This window comes from Podarcis liolepis, assembly GCF_965112155.1.
Source record: "Podarcis liolepis genome assembly, chromosome: 12".
Taxonomy (NCBI): Eukaryota; Metazoa; Chordata; class Lepidosauria; order Squamata; family Lacertidae; genus Podarcis; species Podarcis liolepis.
The window spans coordinates 19,578,685-19,605,217 of NC_139563.1; the positions used below are offsets into that span (position 1 = coordinate 19,578,685).

General features: G+C 40.8%; 1 protein-coding gene and 1 long non-coding RNA gene across 16 annotated transcripts in view; one reads left to right on the forward strand and one right to left on the reverse strand.

Moving 5' to 3' along the window:
- Nucleotides 1–26,533, forward strand: part of ARHGAP12 (Rho GTPase activating protein 12) — a 67,406-nt gene that overhangs the window by 38,944 nt on the left and 1,929 nt on the right. For 2 of the 12 annotated variants that reach the window (XM_083466774.1, XM_083466778.1), the window contains 13 exons: nt 10,997–11,122; nt 13,819–13,887; nt 14,131–14,205; nt 15,502–15,563; nt 16,395–16,476; nt 17,141–17,242; nt 17,516–17,614; nt 19,559–19,661; nt 20,081–20,200; nt 22,364–22,462; nt 23,919–23,996; nt 25,078–25,212; nt 26,235–26,337. In XM_083466774.1, the coding sequence (XP_083322900.1) occupies nt 10,997–11,122; nt 13,819–13,887; nt 14,131–14,205; nt 15,502–15,563; nt 16,395–16,476; nt 17,141–17,242; nt 17,516–17,614; nt 19,559–19,661; nt 20,081–20,200; nt 22,364–22,462; nt 23,919–23,996; nt 25,078–25,212; nt 26,235–26,337 (1,253 nt within the window). Of the gene's footprint in view, nt 1–10,996; nt 11,123–13,818; nt 13,888–14,130; nt 14,206–15,501; nt 15,564–16,394; nt 16,477–17,137; nt 17,243–17,515; nt 17,615–19,558; nt 19,662–20,080; nt 20,201–22,363; nt 22,463–23,918; nt 23,997–25,077; nt 25,213–26,234; nt 26,338–26,533 lie in introns of all 12 variants that reach the window. The other 10 variants (XM_083466770.1, XM_083466777.1, XM_083466781.1 and 7 more) reach the window with 5 other exon arrangements.
- The window catches only part of LOC310689557, a 32,701-nt gene continuing 31,466 nt past the window's right edge, over nt 25,299–26,533 (reverse strand). For 3 of the 4 annotated variants that reach the window (XR_014517487.1, XR_014517488.1, XR_014517489.1), the window contains one exon: nt 25,299–25,619. This is a non-coding gene — a long non-coding RNA (uncharacterized lncRNA). Of the gene's footprint in view, nt 25,623–26,533 lie in introns of all 4 variants that reach the window. The other variant, XR_014517490.1, reaches the window with a different exon arrangement.

Here is a 26,533-nt window from a genome sequence, read left to right on the forward strand (position 1 = left end):
GTTGGGCCTGCCCCAGAACTTAGGCACACCCACATTCAGTAAGAATATCCCCAGGCATAGTGGGAACCCAAGATTTTAAAGATTTTTTTTAAAAAGTATTATTCCCCACCTCCCTTTCAGGTCCACTGAGGACTGAACATGTTTGCTAACATTAAGTTAGTTGAGAAAGAAAACCAGAAGGGAGGGTGAAAATGGAACTGACGGAAGCTGCGAGTGAACTGGAAGATGGGGCTGAAGCAGCCCAGGAGATTTCCAGACCCTGCTGATCAGCTGGCAGGAGAGGCTATAGCTGAGAGAGAATGCAAGGAACACACATGGGGCGAGGAGGAGGAGAGTGGGAGGTAGACGGTTGTATCTCAGCATCTGTTCCTTGGCTGCATTTCCCTTCATTTCTCTCCTCTCTTTCCCCCTCCAAGAGATTGTGAAAGAAGATTGAGAAAGTGTCAGTTAGAGGCAATCATTTCAATGTCTGGGTGGGTCACTTCCTAGTTCACAATGGGAAACTATTTTTAAATGTCTCCAAGGACAGAAGTGAAAGTCACCCATAGAAATCCAAGACTTAATGTGGCAGGAATTTGACACCTGCTTATCTGCCCCCCCCCCACCAAGGTAGTAGCTAGAAGGAGAGTCACTGCTCTTTGTAACTCATTGCTTATTTTGTGTGAAATATTTTTCTTTCTTTCTTTTAAACAAACTTGCTAATGCAAAAGCTGCTAATGCACCTCATTGTTTGCAAATTGCCTGTTAGGAAGGGCAGTTGCTGGGAGAGTGTAGTTCATGACTGTCCTGCAGTGCAGTTAACTGAATACTGCAAATTAGTCTCTGATTGGCTTGTAACAGTCCTGTAGTTTTGTCTAGAGGCATTCCAGGTTGAGCTGATACTGTGAAAGCAACTCACAACAACCCTGCAGTATTTCCCCATTGCTTTTATACCTGAGTTGGAGATTGAGCTGAGAGTAGTATACAACAAGTCTGCAGTGCTTATTATTAGAGAGAGGTGGTTGTACTCTGAACTTTGGGCAGCTGTGCAATGTAGTCCACTGTTAATACCGCAGGCCAAAGCTGTGCATTGGCTGGCCAGGGCAAATTCAGCACTCATATGCATGTTGAAGCCACATGCTCTACTGATGTGCATGTGCACTGGTTGAACATCAGTTATTGATGCTTTTTAAAACGTCACATGAACTAAGATCCAAGTTAGAACAGGGAGTTTGGGCTTTGATGCTAACCTTTTTCCAACCCTTTCAGCTGCACCCTCAGGTGACACGAATACACTGTAACATTTTGTTGAAGAGTCCCAGTTATTATTTGTAATCTCTCCCCCCACCCGCACACATAAGTGGACAAACACCTTGAAATAAGGCCATTGACTCTGTAAAGAGCTGCTTTTCAGCAAAACCATAAGCAAAGGGAACAGTCATACGGTATCCCATACAGTAAGCTGTCTTAAATTATAAAAGGTAAAGGGACCCCTGACCATTAGGTCCAGTTGTGGCCGACCCTCGGGTTGCAATGCTCATCTCGCTTTATTGGCTGAGGGAGCCGGCGTACAGCTTCCAGGTCATGTGGCCAGCATGACTAAGCCGCTTCTGGCGAACCAGAGCAGTGCATGGAAAATAGGAATTGGCAAATGTGCTTATGGATTCATTGAGATGTTGGGAGAATTGTGTTTCCTTTGCCTCTGTGATCCTAGAGGTGATGAAGCTGACTCCTTCTTAAATGAAGTTAAAAGATTTGGAACTAACTTCAGAGCATGCATACTCTCTTCTCACATTTTCCCAGCATATTGATGCATCCATAATTACAGTGCAGGAAGGTCTGTTTTAGAAGAACATCATGGGGACGTGAGAATGTTAATTTGAAGAACATTGAGTGGCAAAGCTGTTCCAAATTTAAGAAAAGGCATGAGAGAGGTCTCTGACAGACAAAAGAATGCAGGAAACAATTGAAAACTTTAGGCTTTATATGCCATTGTTTTCAAAATATGGCCCCAAATACTTCAAGGCATTGGATACGCCTGCTTTCAGAGTTTGTGCTTCAATCCTTTGCCATTAAAATATTTGACATCAATGTGCATAGCAGTTTGCAAGGCCAGGCCTTTCCACTGGAAGCCTTGTACAGCGTAGACCATGTTCTAGGCCAGAATTTTTTCCCCCAGCCCTATAATTGCAGAACAGTTACATCTTGTTTTTAGAAGATGAGCTTAGATTTTGGTGTGTTTTACTGATATGTGTATTGAGGATACAATTTGGTCATAAGTCAAACCATTTTGTTAAATATCTGGTTTTGGGGAAAGGGGCACAATGTTTAAATTTTGTAGAATAACACTTTAAGTTATTTAGTTACACTCCATCTCTAGGTATCTCCTATCATTCAGAACTGTTTATATTCAGACATGGAACTAAGCCATGCTCCTCCAGTCCATTTTCTAGGTCCATATCCCAGTCTTTTACCTCTTCACATGCATCTTTGGTTCATTGGTTTTGATTCTGTCCAAAATGCTGAATATGAGCTTTGGAAATAAATATGTGTCACTCTGGGAAGCTAACCCTGGGCTGCCTAACATCAGACACCATGCAACAGGTTCAACCTCAGTGTTGGCCAAAGAGCTCTTCATTTCTGAAAAGCATATTGGTCATTTTTGTGCAGAACTTCCTTGTATTGTGACAAAATATTGTCATGCTACTGTACTTGGGACTACTAGGATCAATGCCACTTGTTGTGTAGGTGATGAGAGTCAGTCAGTCAGTCAAGTTTATTGCTTAGAGCCAAAGGCTGCTGCAATGTATGCAACATCGTTCAATAAAATATATACTAGTTTGATACAAAAACTTGAAACATTTACTTTATCAAAACATAACCTAATCTGCACAAAGCTATAGAAACTCCTTAATATACAAATTGAAACATTAGACAATAAAATTTATAAGCTAAAATCACCACAGGGCCACTAATATATTCATCAATCTTTATTATGGTCCAGAGACCCAACAAATCGTTACAAAGCAATGCACAATTCATACAGCCTACCTCCAGATTAAACAAGCATTTTGTTCAAAAGATAGGGATCACTGGTTCTTGCAACCACTGATAAAAACTTTGCCACTGCTAATATTCTAGCGTTTGTCCGGTCTGCCAATAGGAACCTGACATAGTGAGCCTCTGATTTTCCCGGGAAAGGTACCAGCAAGGGTAATATCAGTTCAGCCCTGGCTTGCTCATATTTTGCACAGTGCAGCAAAATATGTTTTATGGAATCGATGTCTTGAGCACACGAGCAAAGTCTGTCCTGGTAGGGAACTCCTCTCAACCTGCCATCCAACACTGCAGAAGGAAAGATGTTTAGTCTGGCTTTGGTGAAAAGCCTTTGATAATTTGGTTCTGTCAGGTTTTTAATGTAAGGTGTTAACTTAAAGACATGCCCATACACTAATATATTAAAAAATGAGACTCAATATATATAGGGGCTGATTTTCTTTGACAAACTGCTGTGTGTGTGTGTGTGTGTGTGTGTGTGTGTGTGTTTAAGTGATACAGGACTGGATTTTTCACTTAATGATACTGGCAGATCTTAATTTGGATATTTTTTCTGACATTTGTGGCGCTCTTCTTAATGCCTATAGCTTCCTTGAATTCAGTACTAGGTTTGGGGAACTCAAAATTCTTCATCAGGCTCTACAACTAACTCACTGAGGTATGATACACATAAGCTAGATATCTCTGTCTTCCCTGTCATGTCCTTTCACCTTATCCTAGACAAGGCAGACTTGGAGAGGAATAAGGAATGAACCAAGTTCTTTGTTTCTAGCCTGAGATGAGAGCCAGAAGGAATACTCAGCATGCAACGTAGCTGCCAACTTTAGTCTGCAACCAAATGTACTGGATCAATTAATGCAAGAAAAACACTTAAGTGATTTGATTGGGGAAGGGGTGGAAATCAGTTATGCCACATATATCTAGGATTATTATCCATTTCCCCCTCATGCTAATTTACAGACAGCCTTGACTATTTTTATCTGCTTATTAATGACAGAGATGAATGCTAGGGAAGGTTCCAGGAATATCAATACAGTGGTACCCCGCTAGACGAATGCCCCGCTAAACGAAAAACGCGCAAGACGAAAGGGCTTTCCGACATTTTTCTGCTTCGCAAGACGTTTTTTTCTATGGGGCTTACTCGCAAAACGAATTTTTTTCCGTGGTCTCCCTTTTTTTTTTTTTGCCTTTTCTGAAAGGCGCTAAGCTCCTTATCTCTAAATTGCCGCTTATCCGTTAATCCCCTAAGCGCTAAAAGCCGCTAAAAGCCCTAAAAGCCGCTTATCAGCTGTTTTACCGCTTATCAGCTGATCGGCTGATAGCGGAGCTCCGCAAGACGAAAATCCCTGCAAGACGAAGGCTCCCGCAGAACGGATTATTTTCGTCTTGCGGGGCACCACTGTACTGTCACATTCTGTGCTATCTGCATTGGAATGAGAACACTTCTAATGTTAATTCTGATACTTTGTATTTGTTTGTTACCAGTGGATTTGGGAATGAATTTGGAAAATTAAGAGTCAAGGAATAGCAGAAAAATCTTCATGCACCTTTGTAGAAATGTTGGAACAGCAATCCATTATTTTACATGGAAGTGCTTGTAATATTTTAGATTTAGTAAACAAATTTTTATCATAGTGGTACCTCAAGAATGGTACTCTGGAGGGAAAGGGTTTATAGAGGGGCTTGGCTTGTACCGCAGTAGGATTATGTTGACCTATGATACCAGCCTAATGGAATTGGAGTAAAATGGCTCTGAATAGACTGGAAAATAATCTGTAAGCCATGGTATCAACTTTTTCTGCTGTATAAAATATCAGCTGCCACTCCTGTCTTTTACTATTTGTAGCATCAGGAAAGCCTGCTATAAAAGAGCCTTCCTATTTTTGTAAAACTGTACTCCAAAACATATGAGTTGCATAGTTATTCAATTCATATATTGCCTACTTGGACCAATGTAATTAAGCCCAGTATGACACTAGTGTCTTTCTGTGGGGCCTTACTGCAGATTTGATTAATTGATTGGGTAAGTATTGCATGGGCAGGAGGCATCTTTTGTGTGTACTGTAGGCTCATATACGGTCTACCTTCTGCAGCCATTCACAGCAGAGGGAGAGGATTAGCTGAGGGGGAAAACGGAGGGAAATTCAAACCCCACCTACTGCAGACAGGTGAGTCACGGGTGCTTACCCCATGATTTATGCAATGCCAAAAACAGAGACATCTGTAAAATAATAGCCCTCCCCCTTGCAATTCTTAATCTAGCTACTTTATCAGAAAACTACAGAATAAAAATAGGCTTCACCTTTCTTATTCACCTTCCTACAAACAAAAACATAGCATATGACTCCCAAGAGTAATTTCATTTGTTAATTTTGACTAAGATAGCTATTCTATAACGTTGTGTGCGCATCTTTCCTCACATGACTGGTTCTGTTTCCTCCACTCCCCCACTCCAACTCCTTAACCAAAAGTTTTTAGGCATGAATAACAGTGTAAGTGGCATTGCATGGGTTGAATTAATTCACAGACTGTTACTACCCATTTCAGCATGATTTGGAATCCATACGGACACATGGGGTATCTCTTATCGCCTAAGCAAATTGATTGTAACTGGCAAAGCAAGACCAGTAATATTACTGTGTCAGTTCATAGTAAACATATACTGTTTCATACATAGCCTCAGCAATCCTTAAAACAGTCCTGTAAAAAAACCAAAACCAGTTCTTTAAAATACTGTTCCCACATTACAGACTGAAGGCTGGAATTGAGAGGTGGTGACTTGCTTAAGACCATCTAGTGAATTCATGGCTCAACTCAGATGAATTGGAGCCTCCTACTTTACTATACTATGATACACCTTCTGTGTTGACGCATCACTGGGATTTTGTATTTGAAATACTTCCTTGACAGTCAAACCTTCTAATTGCATCCATCCTGTCAGTTGCTGCTCTCTAGCACATGCCAATGTTCCCTTAAGAGTGGCAGTGCCATCATATCATCTCCATCCCTTCCAGTTCGGCACCTGTTCAGATAATAGGACTTGCGCATCTTGACAAAATATAGTCTTCATGTAGTTCAGTTACCTTACTTAGTATTCTACATTATGTATTATTTTAGGGTGTGTGCTGTTGAAGTAACAAGGTTTTTTTAAAAAACACACACACAAAAAGCTCAGCTGTCCCAGTTTTACTGCTTCTCAAAGCAGACAGGTTTTATATTATAAAAACCCATAAGCAGGCATGCTCTGTCTGTGTAGAGATAGCACTTGACCATTAAACCGAAGACTTAAGGCAATCTTCACTTCTGATCACTACAAATGAGGACAAAACTGGTATATTTAGAAACATGGAATTACTCTGCAGCAGCTTCACCCGTCCAAACTCATAGAAGTTGACAATGAAACTGTACTTTTAAAATGGGCAGAAAACTCCACCGTACATTGAGCAGAAAAGAGCTTTGAAAATGTACCTGCAATTGAGAAGATGAAGGTTTCCAAAGAGCCCTCATTTAGTTCTGGAGTTCCCTCTGGTTTCTTTTCCAGTTGCTTTCTTTTTGTGAAGGTGAACTGCTCAGCATGTAGCAGCTGTAGTGTAACCCCTCGCCCTCCCAAAGTAACCAGACCGTATGAGTAGTCTGGATATATTCTGGGATGTGGTCTCTGTTGCCTTATTTCAGAAACATTATGTGCCTGTTCTGTTCATGAGGTTGAGAGGAATAGGTATCTCTCTTTCTCTTCTGTATTGTTTCATCCTTTCATAATGTTAATGGGTTGGATCTCAAGTTCCCATAAGTGGAAATTCACTCACATGCTGCTGCTGCTCCTGTGTGAAGAAGGGGGAAGGAATAAATTTTTGCTGATTCTTCCTGTTTTGGAGCATTGTGGGACCTTCCAAAACTACCTTCCAACCCAGTCTATTTCAGTGTAGTGAATAGTGGTACTTCTCTAGAGATTTTTCAGGAAATTATTTGAGAGAACTGTAAATTATATGCAGTTTTACTTAGAAAGGATGCTTTAGGAAAAACATGAGTGTGTCTGGATTGATTTTTGCAGTAGTGTTGCTGGGTATTAATAAAAGATTTTGCCTGAAGTTATGCCACAGGGGAGAGTCCTCCAATCAAAGAATTCAAGAGAAGAAATGGTTGAGAGCGAAAACGAAGTTAAAATTCATATAACTCTGAGAGGGCATTTTCATTTGTGGCACTTAAACTATGGAATAGTGTTTTCCTCCTCCCTGAATAGCTTGGTCCCCTCTTTGCCTGCTTCAAATTCCTTTTTGTTATTATCTTCATCCAAAGATCACAGGACTGTTCACAACATGAAAGTGCAAAATGAGAACACAAAATACATAACAAAAACAAACCAATAACTCTCCTCCCTCCAACACATTTCAAAGGACATAGAATGTTAATCAGCCAAAGCCAAAGAGAAAGAGAAACATTCCACAAATAGGGAGCCACTGAAGAAAAGGCCCATTCTCGTGTTGCCATCCTCTGGACCTCTCTTAGAGGAGGCACACAAAGATGATGATGATCACAGGCTCTTGATTATTTAAACAGGCATTTAAAACCATTTTATAATGACAGCATTTTTAAAAAGTCAGAGCCTATGATTATATGGATTTTAGTTTGCTGTCTCTGGACATTATTAATATCATTTTTTACACTTTGTTTTGCTGTTAGGATCAATATAATGTATACATATTTTTATTTTATAAGAAACGTTGTGTATATCTTATCATAAAAAGGTGGGTTATAATTGCTAACTTAATAAATATAATACTTTCCAGTAACATGCAAGTTAACATAGAAAACCTCAATTGATTCTAATTTCTCTACTGTGCATGTAAAAAAAAATTACTGATTGTTCTCCGGCCAAATATGGGAGTGTTTTCAGCATTTTCAGCTTGCCTTGCCTTTCCCTGCACAGATTTAATGGCAAAGAAACCTCCCTTCACAATTTAGAATTCTGTTTATATAGCATTCTAATACAGATTTGAGTTTTCCCATGTGTGTGGTTGTGCATTCAAAATAACAACATCCCCACACAAGAGAGAGGATCAGCAGGCTTGGGCTATGTGTGTGTGCACCCTGGAGGTTTGCAAAATACATGCAGACACACAAAATCTGAAAGGAAAACTCCAAGGGAACAAAACCCCTAAGGGAGAAAGTGGCTTATGAATGCCCCGGGAGCATAGTTCACCTTTAATACTGCAGCTCAGACTCTTAGGAGCACTGGTTCTCAAACTTTTTTTTCTCTGGGCTACACCTTCTTAATAAAAATTTGCTCATAGCACACCAATTTTTTAAATTGATAAATACACTGGAAAACAAAAAGAAACAACTCTCAGCAGTGCTTGATTTTGAAAAACTATCCATATTCTGCAAATTAAAATATTATTTTTATACTAATACTATGCTTCTTCCTCTTCTTTCTTTGGCAATCACTCGTAGCCGAGTAAGATGGTCTTCCATAAACATGGTTTTAAAAGTGAGTCCGTAAGTGACTGTGGAGGCCAGTTCTGGATCCACACGTCCTTCCACAGTGAGGATGTAGGTTTCCAGGCAGGAGTTGATCACTGTGAGGGTTTGCCAAGTGTGCCTTCCTCTTAACGCGTTTTTCCCCTTCATCCTGAGTTTGAGCATCTTCAAAACCCATGACGCCTTTTGGTAAAGGCTGTTCTCCAATTAAAGTGCTTGCAGGCCAGTGTTTCCTAGTTGCTCTACTATGCTATGCTATGCTGAAATGTTTAAATGTTTTTTTGATTGTCCTTGAATCTTCCTGCCACTCTTGCTGTCCTCTGCTGTAGTATAGTTCACTGTTATAGGTTGGGATCTTGTGCTGAGAGGGTAACTTCCAGTAGCCCTATAAATTAGTTCACTTTTAATACAGTGGTACCTCGGGTTACAAACACTTCGGGTTACAGACTCCGCTAATCCGGAAGTAGTACCTCAGGTTAAGAACTTTACCTCAGGAATGAGAACAAAAATCGTGCCAGCAGTGGGAAGGCCCCATTAGCTAAAGTGGTACCTCAGGTTAAGGACAGTTTCAGGTTAAGAATGGACCTCCGGAACAAATTAAGTTTGTAACCAGAGGTACCACTGTATTGAACAATGGTGGCAGTGGGGGCGAGGTTACATAAATCCCCTCCCCACTTCTTCCCAGGTCAAATTAAATACTTAATTGCATGGAAAATCATCATGTTCCATTGGTTTATCAGTGTTTCTCAAACTTGGTTCCCCAGACTACAACTTCCACCATCCCTAGCTAGGAGGACCAGTGGTCAGGGATGATGGGAGATGTAGTCCTGCAATAGCTGGGGAACCAAGTTTGAGAAACACTGATTTAGACTGAGACCAGTTTAGGGTTGCCATATTTTGAAGAGCAAAAGAAAGGACGCTATGACAACTCATTTTAAATACCCCTACTATATGTAGGCTATAGAAGCTGTGATATGTTGCTGAGGGTGGCAGGAGAAGAGGAAAGCAAGTCTTCAACCACTGGTTAATGTTTATGTCTCATCCAGAAAGTATAGCCAGAGACATTTTCGCAAATATAAAAAATCCACCCAGACATAAATTTTACCCCTGAAAAAGAGGACGTGTCCTGGAAAAAAGAGGACACATGGCAACTCTAACAGCTGCACTTTTTAAATGTTCAAAAACTTTTAATACATTGGGTTGCATTCAATGAAGTCATCCTGACAACAGACATATTGACACTAGTTGTCATGGCTGCCTTAAGTCCATTGATTTCATTGGAATTACTCTGACGTAAGTCTTCATTGGATGCAACCTGTAGCATGTGAAGCAAGACCCAAGTTACTCCTTTCTTTGAGGCTAACTTTTTGTTTTTTGTGATAATTTTTATTCGTTTTTTAAAAAACAGACTAAGCAAGATATCCTAACATACAAAAGAGTTAGGAGGGTGGTTGGGCACAGAAGAAGAGGAGGGGAAGAGAGTTAGGGAGGGAAGAGGAAGTCTGTTTAAATTGCTATATTACTCTTTGTTAGATAATGTTGCCATTTTAGGTTTCTGCTCTGAAATTGCTTCTTCCAAATCATCCCTTCAACTAAATTGCTTAAACAGGGTGGTTTATTAAGGCCCTGTAAGCTTATTCCAGTAATTTATATATGTTTATATACAAGGGGTGTGCAACTTAGTCACCAGTTAAGGGCCATATCTGAAATTTATATTAGCTAAAGGACTGCACCATGCATGTTTAAAGGGCATTGAATGAATGTAATTGTACATAAGTAAATGGCAGATGCCTCCTACAGCTGCACAGGAGAAACTGCACTACTTGCTGCTACTTAAGCTACTACCTTCAAATATGAAAAGCTGCTAGGCCTTGATGTAGATGTAGCAATTGCTAAAGTTGGTTGACTGGCTTCCTTGCTTCCAGTTTTTCATTTTTTTAACTATCAGGCTATTTTTTCTTTGTAGCTATTTCCCTTCCTGTAAAGTTGCTTCCTTTAAAATTAAACTTGTGTACATGAAGACTTGAATAGAGTCCATAGTGGGTGGGATATATAAGGGCCTCATGTGTCTCCATCCTTGGTTCTGCATGGCTTTATCCCTGGCATGCCTTGACACAGTGCTTTGGGTTTAGATTCCCTTTGGCATGCATTATGAATACCTTTTGCTGAATATTCAGGTAGCTGGTTGGAAATCCTTCATATCTTGATGCGAGTGGGGCCATTACACTCCAGAGCCCTTATTCAGTAGAATAATTTCAGGACTAAAAGCTGTGGCATGCTGCAATGCCCCAGGCCCCTAGGCAAACTTCTGCTGACTATTTCAGAGGAAAGAGATGACACATGGCGGGAAGTGTAGCCTTTCTCTTTGCAGGTTTGTATATGTGAAAGCAGCTAAGAGTGGATTGCACGTGCTTCACCTGCCTTTGTTTTAGTACAATACATTTACAGTGTATGGATTTCCTTCTGCTTTCTTTTTTAATAGTTTAATGCTTCACCACAGCAGCAAAGGGAGATTATTAAAAGCAGGAGTCTGGACAGGAGGCTACAGGAACCAATAGTTTTAACAAAATGGAGGCACAGCTCGATTGTGTTGGACACTAATGACAAGGTAGGAATGTCCTAAAGAACATACTGGAGTCTGATCAGTTGTCGTGTATTATTTATTATGTGTATTTTTTATTTTACTGTACACTAAAAAATAAAAGAAAAACACTGGTCCAAAATGGTTAGGTTGATCCCTGTAAGTTACATACAGTGCAATCCTATAAGTTGTCTACTCAGAAGTAAGTTGCACTGATTACTCCCAGATAAGTGGGTGTAGGGCTGCAGTCTTAGCCTGACTAATTGTGTTTTCAGCAAAATAATTATTGTACCGTTATGTTTGCTTTCTTACATTAATGTAGATTGTTTACTTCGTGTTAGATTCAGAAAAAAACATTCATTTCAAATGTGCTCTTATTAAAGCAAACTTTGCTATGACAGGCTGTACTTGTTTTCTCCTAAAGAAGTCAGTGGTACAGAACCTGCCTTGCACCCCTGATAATGGAGTTGCTAGCTTTTGGAACTGGGCCCCTACCTCCGCTGTCTTCCCAGCAGCAGTTTTAATGTCTTGCCCTGAGCTCAGTGGCCTGATTTTTTTGAAGTCATGCAAAGTCATAGTTAAGCAGGAGCTGGAAAGAGGCTCAAGTGAGCCTCAGGTTCATGTGGTTTTCCCTTCCCTCTGCTCCTCCTGTGTGACCAGGAACAGTAGTTCAGCACTGTTTATTTTCAATTTCCCCAAAGCTTGTCTCATTGTATGCCTCCCTGGCTTATGATTTAATAATCAAGTCTGGACAGCTTCAAAACAAAGCCAATTTCAGACCATGAGTTATGAAATCGGCTTGTTAAATTAACCTGAGTTTGTTATACACCATGATACTTGGTTTGCATGCAGTGGCAAGCCAATATTCAATGAAAATAAAAGTAAACACAGTCTACCTCCTGGCCGTATGGAAGGAGTGGGGAGGGGCAAGGTTTCCTAAGGCTAATTCCAGCTTGTGCATGATGCACTAAACCATGGTTTGGTGTACATGGCCACCAACTGCAACATTTTTATTTGGTTAGACATCATTTATATGCTGCTTTCGTATCTAAAAAAAAAAAATCTCAAGGCACAGTCTATGTAAGATCAAGATTACAAACAATAAAAAAGAAATTTCAGACAAAGCAATGGGAGGAAGGATGACCAAACAGTAAAGCAACAGGCACCAATGCAAAGCAGCAGATGTCGCCTGTCCCTCTGGTTCTGCAGTTATATGAAAAAGTATGTTTTGGAACTGTCTCCTGCAACTGAAGTAGTGAAGAGGCCAGATATGTTTCTTTAGGGAGAGATAGTTGCATAATGTGGAACCCACTAATGAGAGACAATTGTGTTAAAGCAGTGGTGGCCCAACTTGGCCCTCTAGCTGTTTTTGGACTACAACTCCCATCATCCCTAGCTGACAAGACCAGTGGTCAGGAATGATGAGAATTAGCTGGAGGGCCAAGCTTGGCCACCACTGTGCTACAGTCTCCCACAGTACCACTACTGCATGTGTGTGAGAAAGTGTAAGTGGTGCAAAGTCTCCAAAGATGGCCATTGGGCAGAATCATATGGGAACAGGAGGTCCTTGAGATATCCTAGCAGAAGACAATAAGGGCATCAAAGCTCGGGAGGGACAACGACCGTGAGAGTCTTTTGGGTTGTGGCCCCCTGTTTGAGTTCTCTCCAGTGAAGCCTGCTTGACACTGGCATAAACAACTCTTCTTCCAGTCTGTTCTGCTGGATGTTTAAATTGGTTTGCTTTGTTGTAGTTATGGTATGTGTCTCTATTGTGGGGGGCTTGGGCAGTGGTATTGCTTTTAGAATTATATCGGAAAAATGAATTGTTTGCTGCTATCCCTGTACTGGATGTTTTTATACTGTAAGTTTCCTCAAGACAATTTTTAGCAGAAGGAATCTAAAAAACAGAATATGCAAAGATGAATCTGGCCAAAGATGGCAAGGGGTTTGAGTAAATAAAAAGAAAAGGAACTGGCAACAAAATGTTGCATCCTGGAGGTCACATGTTCACAGCCATGCCCTCCTCTGATCTGGTTTTCCATTCCACCCTTGACCCCAAGTCAAGTTAGCATTCTGTGGTTAGTGACTGCACAAGGGCAGTTCTTGGGGTCCTTCTCTCAGGGTTTTCCCACCGGGCTTCTTGTACATTTCTGCCCTGTCTTCTGTTTGTGTATGGGTGGTGCCATTTTGGCTACATAAGTGTTGGTGCTTATGTCTTAATGTCAGAAATACAGGGAATTGCCTTTTAATGCCCAAGTTTACAAATCTTTTCAGTACTAAAGAAACTGAACAAGAGTTTTGGATGGAGATAGGTATGAATTTCAGGAACCTTTAACCTGTCCTCAAGCATAAAGAGAATTTCTCTTGGTAACATAGTTGCCAACAACACAGGAAAAGAAACTTCACTACAAAGCAGTTCTTTCTGTATCAGCTATCCCTGCAGGAATTGTATTCTGCTTTTTAACAAAGAATGATCATTGGCCTGCCTTCAGGAAACATGTCTCCACTTTCTTTCTAACCTCCTTAATATTTCAAGTTAGCAGATTTTTTGGGGTGTGTGTGGAATGCATAATTTATGCATAATTCAAAAGCTTGACACTCTCCAAGGATGCAAATCAGTTCTGATTAGATGACATTGGAATATACATTATTTTATTATGTTCAAGATAACAGACTCTATGAAGCAATAATGATATATTAAAATAGTTCTTGTATTTTTACAGTTGCCAACTAATTCTTCTGATCCTCTCTTGCCTAATCCTGCGTATTTGTTCCCAACACACCATGAGCAAGTTAGTATCTGACATATGATTTATCTATAGATAGTATTGGTAGATAATTAAATTTGTGCAAGGAAAAAACTGTACTAGAAAAAATAATGAAAGGAATGACTGCTTTAATTTGAACATAACTCATTGTCATTCCAGTATCTCAGTATCAGACACATTTTCTGTTATGTCCAAATTCTGTAAAGCTTAAGGAGATTCTACTTTATTTCTGTGTTATAAATATTTCAATACATCTTTATTCCTTAGGATTCTCCGGTTGCTTCAAAGACCGCTTTTCCTGAGAATGAGTATTCTCCTTCCTCACCAAAGCATCAAGCCACAGTCAGTATAAATATTGTCATACACAGATTGTTGAGCTCACTAGTCTGAGGGAAATCCATGGTTGTTAATGTATGCAGAACATTGTTACACATCACATAGTGGATCATTCTGTGTCAGGAAAGAGATTGAAGCCGCTTCTTGTGTTGGGCCTTCTCAATGTAATCAACTTCAGCAGCTTCTAGAGCAGTATTTAGAAGATGCATATCTTCTGTTGACTTGTAAGATATATAGGATTTAGTCATGTCCCCAGCATTGTTCAACCAGGCAGCTTGATAAGAACACTGTGTTCAAATAGATCAGCAGAAAATGGAGGTAGTGGTGTTATCCAGTCCTCCTTAAAGGAGGCATTTTGTCCTTTTTTAAAGCAGCCTTGTTGGCCCCTCAGAACATTAATAAACACAATACTGCTTTTCCATATTGTAGTCACTGGCAATCTACTTTTTATCCTGTGACCCAGTTGGATAACATCAGTCACTAGCAGTTCCTCACACCTTGATAGGGAGGTCTGCCTGATACTTTTGAGATCTGTGTTACATAGGAAGAATGTATAGCTTGAGTTCTTACAGCCGAGTCTTACAAAATGCCCTTGTACACTATTATTTTAGATCAGGCCAGGGAAGCTGTGACCCATCAACCCCAGCCAGCATGGCCAATGGTCAGGGGTGACTATCAGTGTTTACTTGAGATGGATAAAACAGACTCAGTAAAGCGTCTCAATGAATTTCTTGTTTTAAAAACTCGCTCAGCATCTAAATCACATAGCATCTGATAAATAATAACAATTAGTTAAGGTGCAGATAATACCAGGTGTAGACAATGCATTGCATTTCTGATGGATTTGGCAATCTGTTTTGTCAAGCAAACACAATTTTTAGGAGCACGCTGTTTACCACGAATAAACTGTGAAAACAGAAATGCTTCAGATATTGAGAATATATAGGTTTTGTTTTTAGGCTACAAATAATGAACAGATGTAAGCAGGTAGGTTACATCAGCTTAAAATTTTTTTGTGGCTTAGTAACATTAGTTAAAAATCTGGTTTAGCACATTTAGGCTGCAATCCTTTACCCAGTTATCTGGGAGCGAGCCCCATTGAATTTAGTCATCTTACCTCTGAGTAGACACATATAGGATTGTGCTGTTAATGTTAAGTTCAAGGAACCATGTCTCTGCAGTTCAGGTGTCAGCTATTTAGCTCTTCTTGAAAGTAGTTGTGGAAGGAAAGAGATTATTTTCTAATTTAAAGGAATAACGAGCTGCTTTTAAAACTGATTTTCTGTTTGTTCTCTTCCCCAGGACCAAGAGAAGTATGGATTATTAAATGTGACAAAGATTACAGAAAATGGGAAAAAAGTTCGGCAAGTATCTCCAGCACACTTCTAAGTTTTGACGTTTAGGTATTTTAAATTTGGTCAGGCAAACATTCAATCATCAAAGCAATGTAAGGTTGCAAGTGGGTTACTTGTCAGCATATTTATATGCAAAGAAACCCTGTTTCAGTGAAACTTAAAGGAACTGATCAGCATTTTAAAGCCTGCAGCCACACTCACCACAAGGAACATGTTTAGGAAAGCAATTTTAAGTTTCTTCTGTCAGTATTACTTGGATTTTCTGGGGAAGTTTTCTGGAAGTGAGATAAATACAACATTTTTGCAGTGTTATTGGTTGAAGCCAATCTGTAGTGGCTCTCTTTGCAACTGTTAGGGTTCTAAACAGAGTATTTTAATGTAAGAGAACAAATAGAATAAGCCTGGCTACATATTGCACATACAATACACAAACGTGATATAGTGTGTGCTGTAAGTTTGAGCTACTGTGGCTCAGGCCCATGCTGGTGGGTGGGGACAGATGGGCACACTGGCCCCAGGCTTTGGAGGGCACAGCTGGCCAGGGGCCCCTGCCAGGAACCGGCTGCCTTTTTGTTTGAATTTATAGCTTTATTCCCACCCCAGGCCTCAGACAAGCTTTGTACAGACAAGCCAGATTTGACTAGTTAGTCTCAAAATAAAGGATTGCTTTTATGTAGCATTCCTGTTTCGGTGATTTCAGCAGGCCAAATTGCCCTTTTGTCAATAACAGCTATACCTGTAGACACGGTAATACAAAGGGTCATTTGTCAAGCACCACTGGGCAGTCTCGTTATTTGATCAATCTCCTTGACTGTGTACAATTGCCTACCTCTCCTACAGAAAAAACTGGATGTCATCATGGGCTGTATTGCAAGGTCCCTCGTTATTGTTTACCAAGACTCAAGGAGGTGGGACTAGCTGGGTAAGTACTGGAAAATTACTGTATTTTCAGACTCCTCCCCCTCATCTCTACTGTTAATGCAACCATGTGGAGATAACCGTGCATTAATGCAGTACAAGCGATTGCAGGGTGGGGGCTAAAACAAGCAGCTCCACCTAGTGGAGAAGCTTTGTTCTGTATGAAGTGGCCCACAGCCGTGGCACAAAGAAGTGACTCTTTTAAACTGATGGAATTCAAAATGGGGCTTTGTAAGCACTCCCAAGCCATCTGAAATGCCCATCTTTCCCAAGGTTGGTTAAGACAAGACAAAAGTATACTCCTTGTCCAGGCTACTAAACGTCAATAGCCAACAGGGCCATGGTGGAGACAAGTGTTGCCATGGGAATTTAGGAATATAATACAGGCAACTCCCAGTTCACGCAGGGGTTATGTTCCAAGGCATCATGTGTTTATGTGAAAGTGTGTGTATTTGAAACACCATTGTAAAAGCCTGCAAAACGCTGCTCCACTCCCTTTTGTGACTTTTTGGATGACTTCTGAGTTCAGCGTGATGCACGTGTGCCCGGTTGCACACGTGTTGGACACGCCAAAAACAGTCATTGCCTGTATGGGCAGGTTGTGCAATGTCTGGGGCAGGGAAGCCCTCTAAAAACAAATTGGCAATGTTTGTTTTTCCCTCCAGAAGTTTGGGGTCAACCAATCCAAGCCAGAGTTCACAGTGGATCTCAGGGGTGCATTTGTCGACTGGGCTTCTAAGGAGAAATCAAGCAAGAAGAATGTGATTGAGGTGACTGTTTTTGCCTAACTTTATTTTGGGTACTTAACATGACCATAGAAAAAATGGGTAATGAGTTAAGCATTTTACAAAAACTATTTACGACAAACCTTTTACAGTCTTAGAAATGTGAATATTTAAGTGGCATATAAATGTCTTAAACTGTCGGGTTTTCTTAGAATAGATCGAGTATAATAAAGTAATTGACCTAGCAATCGGGTATTTTGGAGCAACACATAAAATATGTACTTCCATTCTAATGCCCAGATTTCTTTTGTTTTAAAGCTGAAAACACGGCAAGGAACTGAATTATTAATCCAGTCGGATAATGACATTTCTGTAAATGAATGGTTTAAAGTTCTTAATTTTGCTATCAGTAACCAGGTATGTACTTAGATTATAAACTTTTTATCTGCAAACCATCATAAGTTATTGCTCTCCCTACCACCATTCCATTTCTCCCTCTTGCTTGACTGTTTGATGAATACTTCAACCTGAAACAACTAACTAAACCACAATATAGGACCAAAGCAGCACTTGCTCTGGAATTTTGAGACACATCAGTGGATGAGGATTGTTTTTAGAATGTTTTTAATGATTTGTTTCCTGCCCTGGGCTCCTTTGGGATGAAGGGTGGGAAAACTGAATAAGATGATGATAATAAAAATAAGCTAGTGAGATCATCATCTTTATTATGGCCAATAGAGGAAAAAATCATCACCTCAAATAACCACAGAATATATTTTTTGAAAACTAAAAAGATATTCCTGTAGTTCTAATTGAGGGTTGTGTCCAACTAATGCTTAATGTACCTAAATTAGCCACTAATTTCAGTGGGTCTACTCTTGAGTAAAGTTTAGTTGACTGCAAACCACAATAAGAATATAATTATAGATAAAAAATTGTTCAAATGTTGAGATTCAAAAAGGAATATTATCTAGTTCACGGTTTATGTGGAATATGAACTAGATATTTCTAGCTTATGTCCTGAAGTATATATATATATACTGTGTGAGCTGAATTGCAGCCAGGTCTTCAAGACTTGTTTGGACCATTTCTTTGTCCCTTGATACAGTCCAATATTATTTTGGGATTGAGAAGAGGCATGTACAGATGTATGTATTGCTGTACTACAATTTCCAAAGGAATCCCTGCAGTAGTGTTTAGCATGTGGCATTGATAAACTTGTGGCATTGCACCTAATGATCTTGTCACTGCTGCATATACAAATTGATTCTTGAGATACTCAAATGTCTACCAGTTTTGTCCCAAGTGGACAAATATGTCTTGTATAAATTTATTGGTGTTTCAGTTTTGCTTGGTCTGTTAAAGATTTTATTTAGCTACTGAAGAAAAGGACCTTCTTAAGCAGGAACCTGTTTTTGCACTTTCTGTAGGCTCTGAACTGCTATTGAGTGATGCATATATCTGTGGTTCCTTTTGTACCTTTGTTCTGAATGCCTCCTGAATTTCCAGGGTTAAAGATGGTTTTTTCTCTGATTTACAAAGAGGAAATAGGTTAGGGTAGAGAGGATTAGAACTGATTTATAGCTTTCTAACTAGAAAACTAGTTTCTATTTTCTTAGGCTTATACATAGTAAATCTGTGGGGGCTCAGAGCAGCGAATGTGGACAGTTAACTATTTTGTTGATTGACTTACTTGAGAAGGAAAAGTGCTGGCTTTTGCAATCCTAGAAGGAATTTTAGAGTGGAGAATCATGGTGTTTCAGTATTAAGGTCAAACAATTAAGTTGCTTACTAATAAAATAACTGGCAGTTTGCTTGAAATGCTGCCCCAAACATCATGTTCCAGGTACGTAGCTTTACTGGGACACTGCCAGTAGCTTTCCCAGTTTGCACAAGATTTGCCTGGCACTAACTGAATGATTCCATTAGCATCAGACGTTTAGCCGAGAGAGCCAGTAGAGCTTTGTTAGGTTGACTTAACTGTATAGTTCTGATCTTTTGCTTGAGAAGACTTTTGCCAACAGGTGTTTCCAGAGTATGAAACCACCAAGACCAATTTTCAGTGCAAATTACACCGGTATTGCATCTTTGTCATACAAACAAGAGTGATTAATTTGCTCGCACCAATTCTGCTTGCAAAAGTGATTTACAGATGCCATGTGGATAGGGAGTCCATTGGAAATCTATGTTCCATTGTAAAATAAAATTGGCTTCAAAATCATTTTATCAGTTTCATTAAATCATGTGTTAGTAATTTTGAAATCATCCTAATGGTGTTATATGAAGGATGTCACACTTTAAAGAAGAGCTGTTAAACTTGGTAGCAACAAAGACATTGAATCCTTTTCTTATTCTCAATAGACAGTAGAGTCTGATGAGCCATTCGATGATGAGGTGCCGGATTCTCCTGGGGTGGAAAAACAGGACAAAGAAAAGGACCATAAAGAGTCAAAAAAACTTCGTTGTAAGTTTAAATTCAGAGTAAATGCCTATGCTTCACTCCAGCAGTAATGCCACCACTGGCCATCCTGCTGTTTGGTCAGGGGCATCACCAGCAGAGACCAACAGGGCTGGGCAGAAGATTTCTCTCTCTCAACTACGCCAGCTCCATGGCAGATTGGATTGCATTATAAATCAGTCACTTGAGTTGGCTTTGAGGCAGAGCACAGCTCTAAGTTGAGCAAGTGAAGAGAAGAAATGATTCCCCCTCTCTGCCATAAATATTTGCAACTTGCCTAGTGGCTGCTCTTATAGTTGATATTCAGATTTGATATTATGTTGCAATTTCACCTTCAGCACAGGATATGTTTTATAAATTAGGACAAAATAGCTTAAAACACTCCAGTTTTTTTTATATGCAGCTTGCTTGTTTTTCGTTTGCAGCAATAAAATTATCTGGCAGCATTGATGCTTCAGAACAGAAAAAGACCAAAACGAAACTGAAGAAATTTTTAACCCGCAGACCCACATTGCAAGCAGTCCGTGAAAAAGGCTATATCAAGGGTAAGCTTTTTGTTTTCAATATTTGTAATAACCCTTGGCTAGCAGATTATTAATATCAATTTCTTATGTCTGAGTAGGATAGCTATTTCCTCAGGAAATAGCAGTGACCTTGGTTGCTTGCAGCATTAATTTTTTAAATCCTAGATAGCTGCACACTGAAGATCCATGTTGAGACTAAATTCAAAAGAATTTTTCAAGATAAAAATAAATGCTATAGTCTTCCCAGTGAAGAGTCTTTGTAATCTCTCTGTCCACCCAGAAAGAAAACATAAAGCATGAAGTTCAGCACAAGCATGCTTTCCATTTTTTAGAGGAGTCCTCAACTTTAAAATATTTGGTGTTATATGGTTCTTGTTTCTGCTTCCACAGCTGGTTTTGCTGTTCTTCTTTCTGTATGTCTGGACAAAAAGAGACTACTTGCAGCATGGGGTTGTGATTGGGCTTACCTGGCGTGGCTTTCACTTATACATTCCTATGTGGAGGGAGAATATCTTCTCCCATTAGTTCCCACAAGGACTTTCTTTGTCCACTGTAGTCCTGGTAAAGAGGGAATAAAATAACAGACACCCAAGACAACCACAACACATCCTGTGACATAACACATTGGTTAGTCTTTGTTTTTACTGCAACAAAATAATATGGCTTCTCTTCTGGAAATCTTCCAGGAAAACAGAGATACAGCCAAAGCCTTACAGCCCTAAGAGGAAATAGCCAGCTTCTCAGTATTTCTTAGCTCTCGCCACCCCAAGGGTATCTTACGTCCCTAGGAAATACAGCCTTTGAAGTGTCCACATTAAAGACCAAAAACAGTATTATTCTGAGGATTACACTTAACATATTTAAGCTGTCCTTGCAGCTCTAAGGCTCATTGGGTTGAGAGAAAATACTTTTCTCAAGACAACCCAGAATGTTGCACAGACAGTCCCTTTCTGTATCCTTATATGGATCTGTATACAGATGGTTTCAGTAAGAAATGTAACACACTATCCCTCAAATCACACTTTTTCCTTTGCAGGGATGCAGTGTCAGGCTAGACTTGTCACTGAGCAGTGACAATCAGTTTGTCTTCCAGGTTGTGTGCTCTCGCCCTGCCACTGGTGGTAGTGAGGACTGCTAGAAAGTTGGGCAAGTTTTCTGGTTCCACCGATTCTAAGGTCTCTTTCATTTCCCCCAATTCTGGTCAAACTCGTTCACTCAGGAGCAACTTCTGAACTGCATGCCATTCTCAGAGGATATAAGGGTTTTTTGAAACTGCTTTTCTCTGGAAATATTACAAGTCAGACCTATAATTGGTCTAAAGTTCAGAAGACGTCAGGGTCTGACTTAGGTCATTCTGTCATCTGTTGCCAAATAGGAGCACGTCTTTAATAAAAGAGGATTTTGCCCAATCTTCTTGTGAAACTTTCACACAAAATTCACTACAAAAAAACCCAAGTCCTTTCAAAAACCTGGAATGAAGGAAGGGGGAGTCTTTCCACACAGAGGGGAGGTTATGTTCTTGAGTATGGGTCTTAAGTCCTGTGCCTCATTTTGTCTCTTTTCGCATGCCAACATTTCAGCTCACAAGGAGAAGGGAAAAGGTAGCAGATTTCTCATTCTGATCTATATGATGCTGCAGTGGAGCTTCAGGGATGTCATCTAGCTTCCAGGAAAGGGGAGAGATCAGCTTCCTATAAAAATAAGCTAGCTGCTCATTCTGGCTATATGCCTTCAGAGGCCCAGAGCATCACATTACAGTCTTTCACTAATTTAAGATGTGGAATTGAGGGAAGATGTACAGCAGTGCTGACCATCTTTTGTTGCTGGCTGATTTTCTGCTTTGCATGGAAGCAGATAAGTTAAGCAGAGGAAACAGCACCTGGAGAGAAGCCCCCCCCCCCCGGCTTAAGGGCGAGGGAGCAAACAAGTACAACCCCAAGTCTGAAAGGATGGCCCTTTTCTGCAAAATGAAATAACCTGCTAGAGTACAGTTCAAAAGGTGTCACAGTGGCTCAAGAATGGGGGCCATGTCAATATCATGCTGCCTGCTAGCAAGACAAGGCTGGTTGGGAATCCCCTCCCCTCCAGTTGGTACTGTTCTTGTTGGAAGCCCTGTTCACTCTATATAGTTTTGAGAAGTTCAGCTCAATCACTTGTAAACTGCTTTCTTTCCCTGTTTTTCAGATCAAGTGTTTGGCTGCAATCTAAACAGCTTGTGTCAAAGAGAGAACAGCACTGTGCCAAAATTTGTGAAACTGTGTATTGAATATGTTGAAGAACATGGTAGGTAAAACTTTTTAATATTAATTTTTTTATAGTAACTGGTTAGAGGCTTAGTAAAAATTTCACACAGGACATGTGACTACTATAGACACATATCTGGGCATAATGTACACTTTATGACCCATAAAAATAGTTTCTAAGCTCTTATCCTCCTTAACTGCTGGAAATGACTTGCTTAGAAACTTTAGAATCTTTCCATTTTTAACTATTCCTATACAACTGTGTTTTAATGCTTTATAGTGCAATCATGGCCTACTCAGAAGTATGTCCCCCTGAGTTTAATGAGCGTTACTCCCAGGTACCGTATTTTTCATCCCATAGGATGCGTCCCATAGGACGCACCTAGTTTTTTTGGGGGGAAATAAAGGAAAAAAAAATTTCCCTTTATTTCCTCCCCAAAAGCAGATCGGGGAAACAGAACCAGGTCGAGGAACAGCGGGATGGCGGCGCTGCGCCTCCCTGCTGTCCCCCGAGCTTGTGGGGCTGGCCGTTGTCTGCCCCGTGCGAGGGGTGCTCTGCATCAGGGCGGCAGGCTGCTATCCGCAGCGTGGGGAGCCTTGTGGGGAACTCCTGCAAGGCTCCCCACGCTGCGGATGTCTGCCTGGCGCGGGGGGCGCTCTGCTTCAGGGCGCCCCGCCCGCCGAGCGGCAGGCTGCTATCCGCAGCCTAGACATCCCTGCCGGACCTCCCGTAGGGCTGCCTAGGCTGCGGGTGTCTTCCTGAAGCCTGGAGGGCGAGAGGGGTCGGTGCGCACCGACCCCTCTCGCTCTCCAAGCTTCAGCAAAAGCCTGCATTCGCCCCATAGGATGCACCCAGATTTCCCCTTCATTTTTGGAGGGGGAAAAGTACGTCCTATAGGGCGAAAAATACGGTAAGCATGTAGGATTGCAGCCTGATTGTGTTCCTTCTGCTATTCCAAAAGGAGAGGCACAGTCTACAGCTTCAAAAAAGAAATGCAAGAGTATGTTGTAATAACAAGTTTGTTTAAATACCTTGTTGACCTCCAGAATAGCTCACTTTGCCACATAGATTTAATTTTAACAAGTAGACCGAACTTTTCAAAGCGTTAGCAGAAGCAAACTTCTGCAGCAATGGAGAGGTCGAGGATGACTGACAGTGTACCCCACTCTTGATAGTTGCCTGCTACCACCATCTGTCCAGTTAAGCTTTGAAATGCTGGGCAAAATTACTAACTTCAAGAGACTCTAGGAAAAGCAACAACCCCAACACTAAAGGACAATTGGAAGCCCATTGTGATAGAACATAAGGAGGAGTTTGTCAGGAAATGCTGAATATTGTATAATTCTTCTTGTTTATGAAAATTGTATCGCCTTTTTGAAGGAGAGTAATCATTTCTTTTTTTGTTGCATTTTATTAAAATAAATGTTGCTCATTCTAAAACATGAATTTACACCTATAAACCATTTACTGAACAAAACTTTAAAATTTGTTCTAGGATTGGATGTTGACGGGCTGTATAGAGTTAGTGGCAATCTTGCAGTAATACAGAAGTTGAGATTTGCTGTTAATCATGGTAAGTTGCTATACGTAATAATTAGTAGTTTGCAGTGTTAACACTAAATTAGTTCTTAGCATCTGTAAAGTACCATACATCAACTAACAAACTATTTTGTTTATGAAGCACTGCATTTTTCGCTCTATAAGACGCACCTAGTTTTTGGAGGAGGAAAACAAGAAAAAAAATATTCTGAATCCCAGAAGCCAGAACAGCAAGAGGGATCTGGGATAGCCTCTTGCTGTTCTGGCTTCTTGGGATAGCCACCGAAGCCTCTCCTGGGCAGCGGGATGAAGGCTCCCCCTGACCGGAAGAGGCTGTGTGCGGCTAAGCTGCCCTCTGTCCCCTCCCGCAAAAGCCAGCCAAGAGCCGTGCACTCTTTAAAGGGAGTGCGGCTCTTGGGGGCTTTTCTATGAGGTGGGGGAAGGGACAGAGCCATGCGCAAGAGCCGTGCAAAGCCTCCGCAGGGCAGCGGGGGGAGCCTTCATCCCCATGTCCTGCAGAGGCTTCACGGGCTATCCCAGAAGCTGCGCAGTGCTCCCTCACGCTGTTCTGGCTTCTGAGATAGCCCGCGAAGCCTCCGCAAGACATGGAGGTGAAGGCACCCTGCTGCCCTGCGGAGGTTTCATGCAGCTAAGCTAGAACAGCGAGAGGGAGCGCCGCACAACGCTCCCTCTCCCTGTTCTGCCTTCGCCACACAGCCTGCATTCGCTCCATAAGACGCACACACATTTTCCCTTACTTTTTAGGAAGGAAAAAGTGTGTTTTATAGAGCGAAAAATATGGCAGGTTTTTAATCGTTAACGTGTGTGTGCATATACAGTCATACCTCAGGTTGCAAATGTGATCCGTGTGGGAGGCACGTTCACAACCTGCAGCGTCTGCGCATGCACATGATGTAATTTGGCGCTTCTGCGCGAGCGCTGAAACCCGGAAGTAACCCGTTCCGGTACTTATGGGTTTGGCACGGTCTGCAACCCGCAGCGTTCGTAACCCGAGATATGACTGTGTATGTGTGTACCTTGTTTGAACATTGTATTCTATAATAAGAACTGTGATGGCTTAGTAGCTAAACACTCTAATACTGTATCTGTTTCAGATGAAAAACTGGATTTGAATGACAGTAAATGGGAAGATATCCATGTGATTACAGGAGCTCTGAAAATGTTTTTTAGAGAACTGCCAGAACCACTATTCACTTACACTCATTTCAATGACTTTGTTAATGCAATCAGTAAGTATATGCTAAAGAAGCCTTCCACCCTAAGACAACTGTATAGCAACTTAACTACGGCCATATCAGACAGTTATACAAAAAATAAGAAAGCCACCCCCCCCAATTCAAATTTCACCTTGGTCATGACCTCACTAGGATTGTGGCTTAAACAAATCACAATCTGTTGGCCTCAGAACTTCATACTCATCTGCAGCGTTAGGATAATACTGATCTACTTTGCAGGCTATTGTTAGGATTGCAACACAATTATGTATGGGAAGTGCTCTGAACATTCCTTAAAGTTGGACTGCACACCTGTGGCTCTCCAGATGTTGGAATCCAGCTCTCATCAGTCTTAGCCAGCATAGGCAATGGTTGGGGAGGTGCTGTACAGCAAGACCTGGAGGGCTGAAGGTTAGCCATTCCTGCTGAAAGGAAACAACAGAAAGCACTTAAGTGGGTAGATGCAGAGAAATGATGAAAATCAAATTCCTTTCCATTTTCAAAGTGAGGCAAATGGTCAAGCAGTGCACTATATTATGCAGAGCACATATCCAACAAAATGAATATGAAATTCAAACTGTGTGGATATGGCCCACTCTTTTTAAAATTCCTTTTGTTTATTTGAAACATTACTGAATATGATTTTCAGTATAATGAACAATTACACATGAACATGCACACACATTTAATTAAGCTATTTCACACATGTGGGTGAATCACTTCCTTATTTTCTTAGCTTTTGTAAACAGGGAGAAGTGTAAATATACACCTAAGAGGGACAGTTACTTTTTGTAGTGAACTGCCCATTCCCAGGTTTCATTTAAGCCAAGTTCCACAGCATTAAGATGCTGTAGAAGTCTCAGGAGTCAATTCTGCAAGAGGCAAATACATTTCCTCTAGTTTTGTTGTTGTAGAATGGCTATGTTCACTATGGCCACTAGGTGGTAATATGCATTAGCTAATGTCCTTGCAATCAAACCATGAACAGTGAAAAGCAATGTGCTTAAAAGTTCTCTCTCCCCGCTCTCCCTCTCCAGAACAAGAGCCTAGACAGCGTGTTCACGCTGTAAAAGAGCTGATTAAACAGTTGCCAAAGCCAAATCAAGATACCATGCAGGTGCTCTTCAAACATCTCAAGAGGTAAGTAGTGCATGGAAGAAAAATGTGGCTCAGTCTGTTTTTCACATCCACAAATGAAGAAACATGATGAAATCACGTTTCTATTTTGCTCTGGAGGTCACCTTGTCCAGCCAGTCCCAGCCCCCTTGTGCCTGCCTTCTAGAAAAACAAGTTCAAGCGTTGCTTTTTTAAACTCAGTTTTGTGTAAATTTGTGGT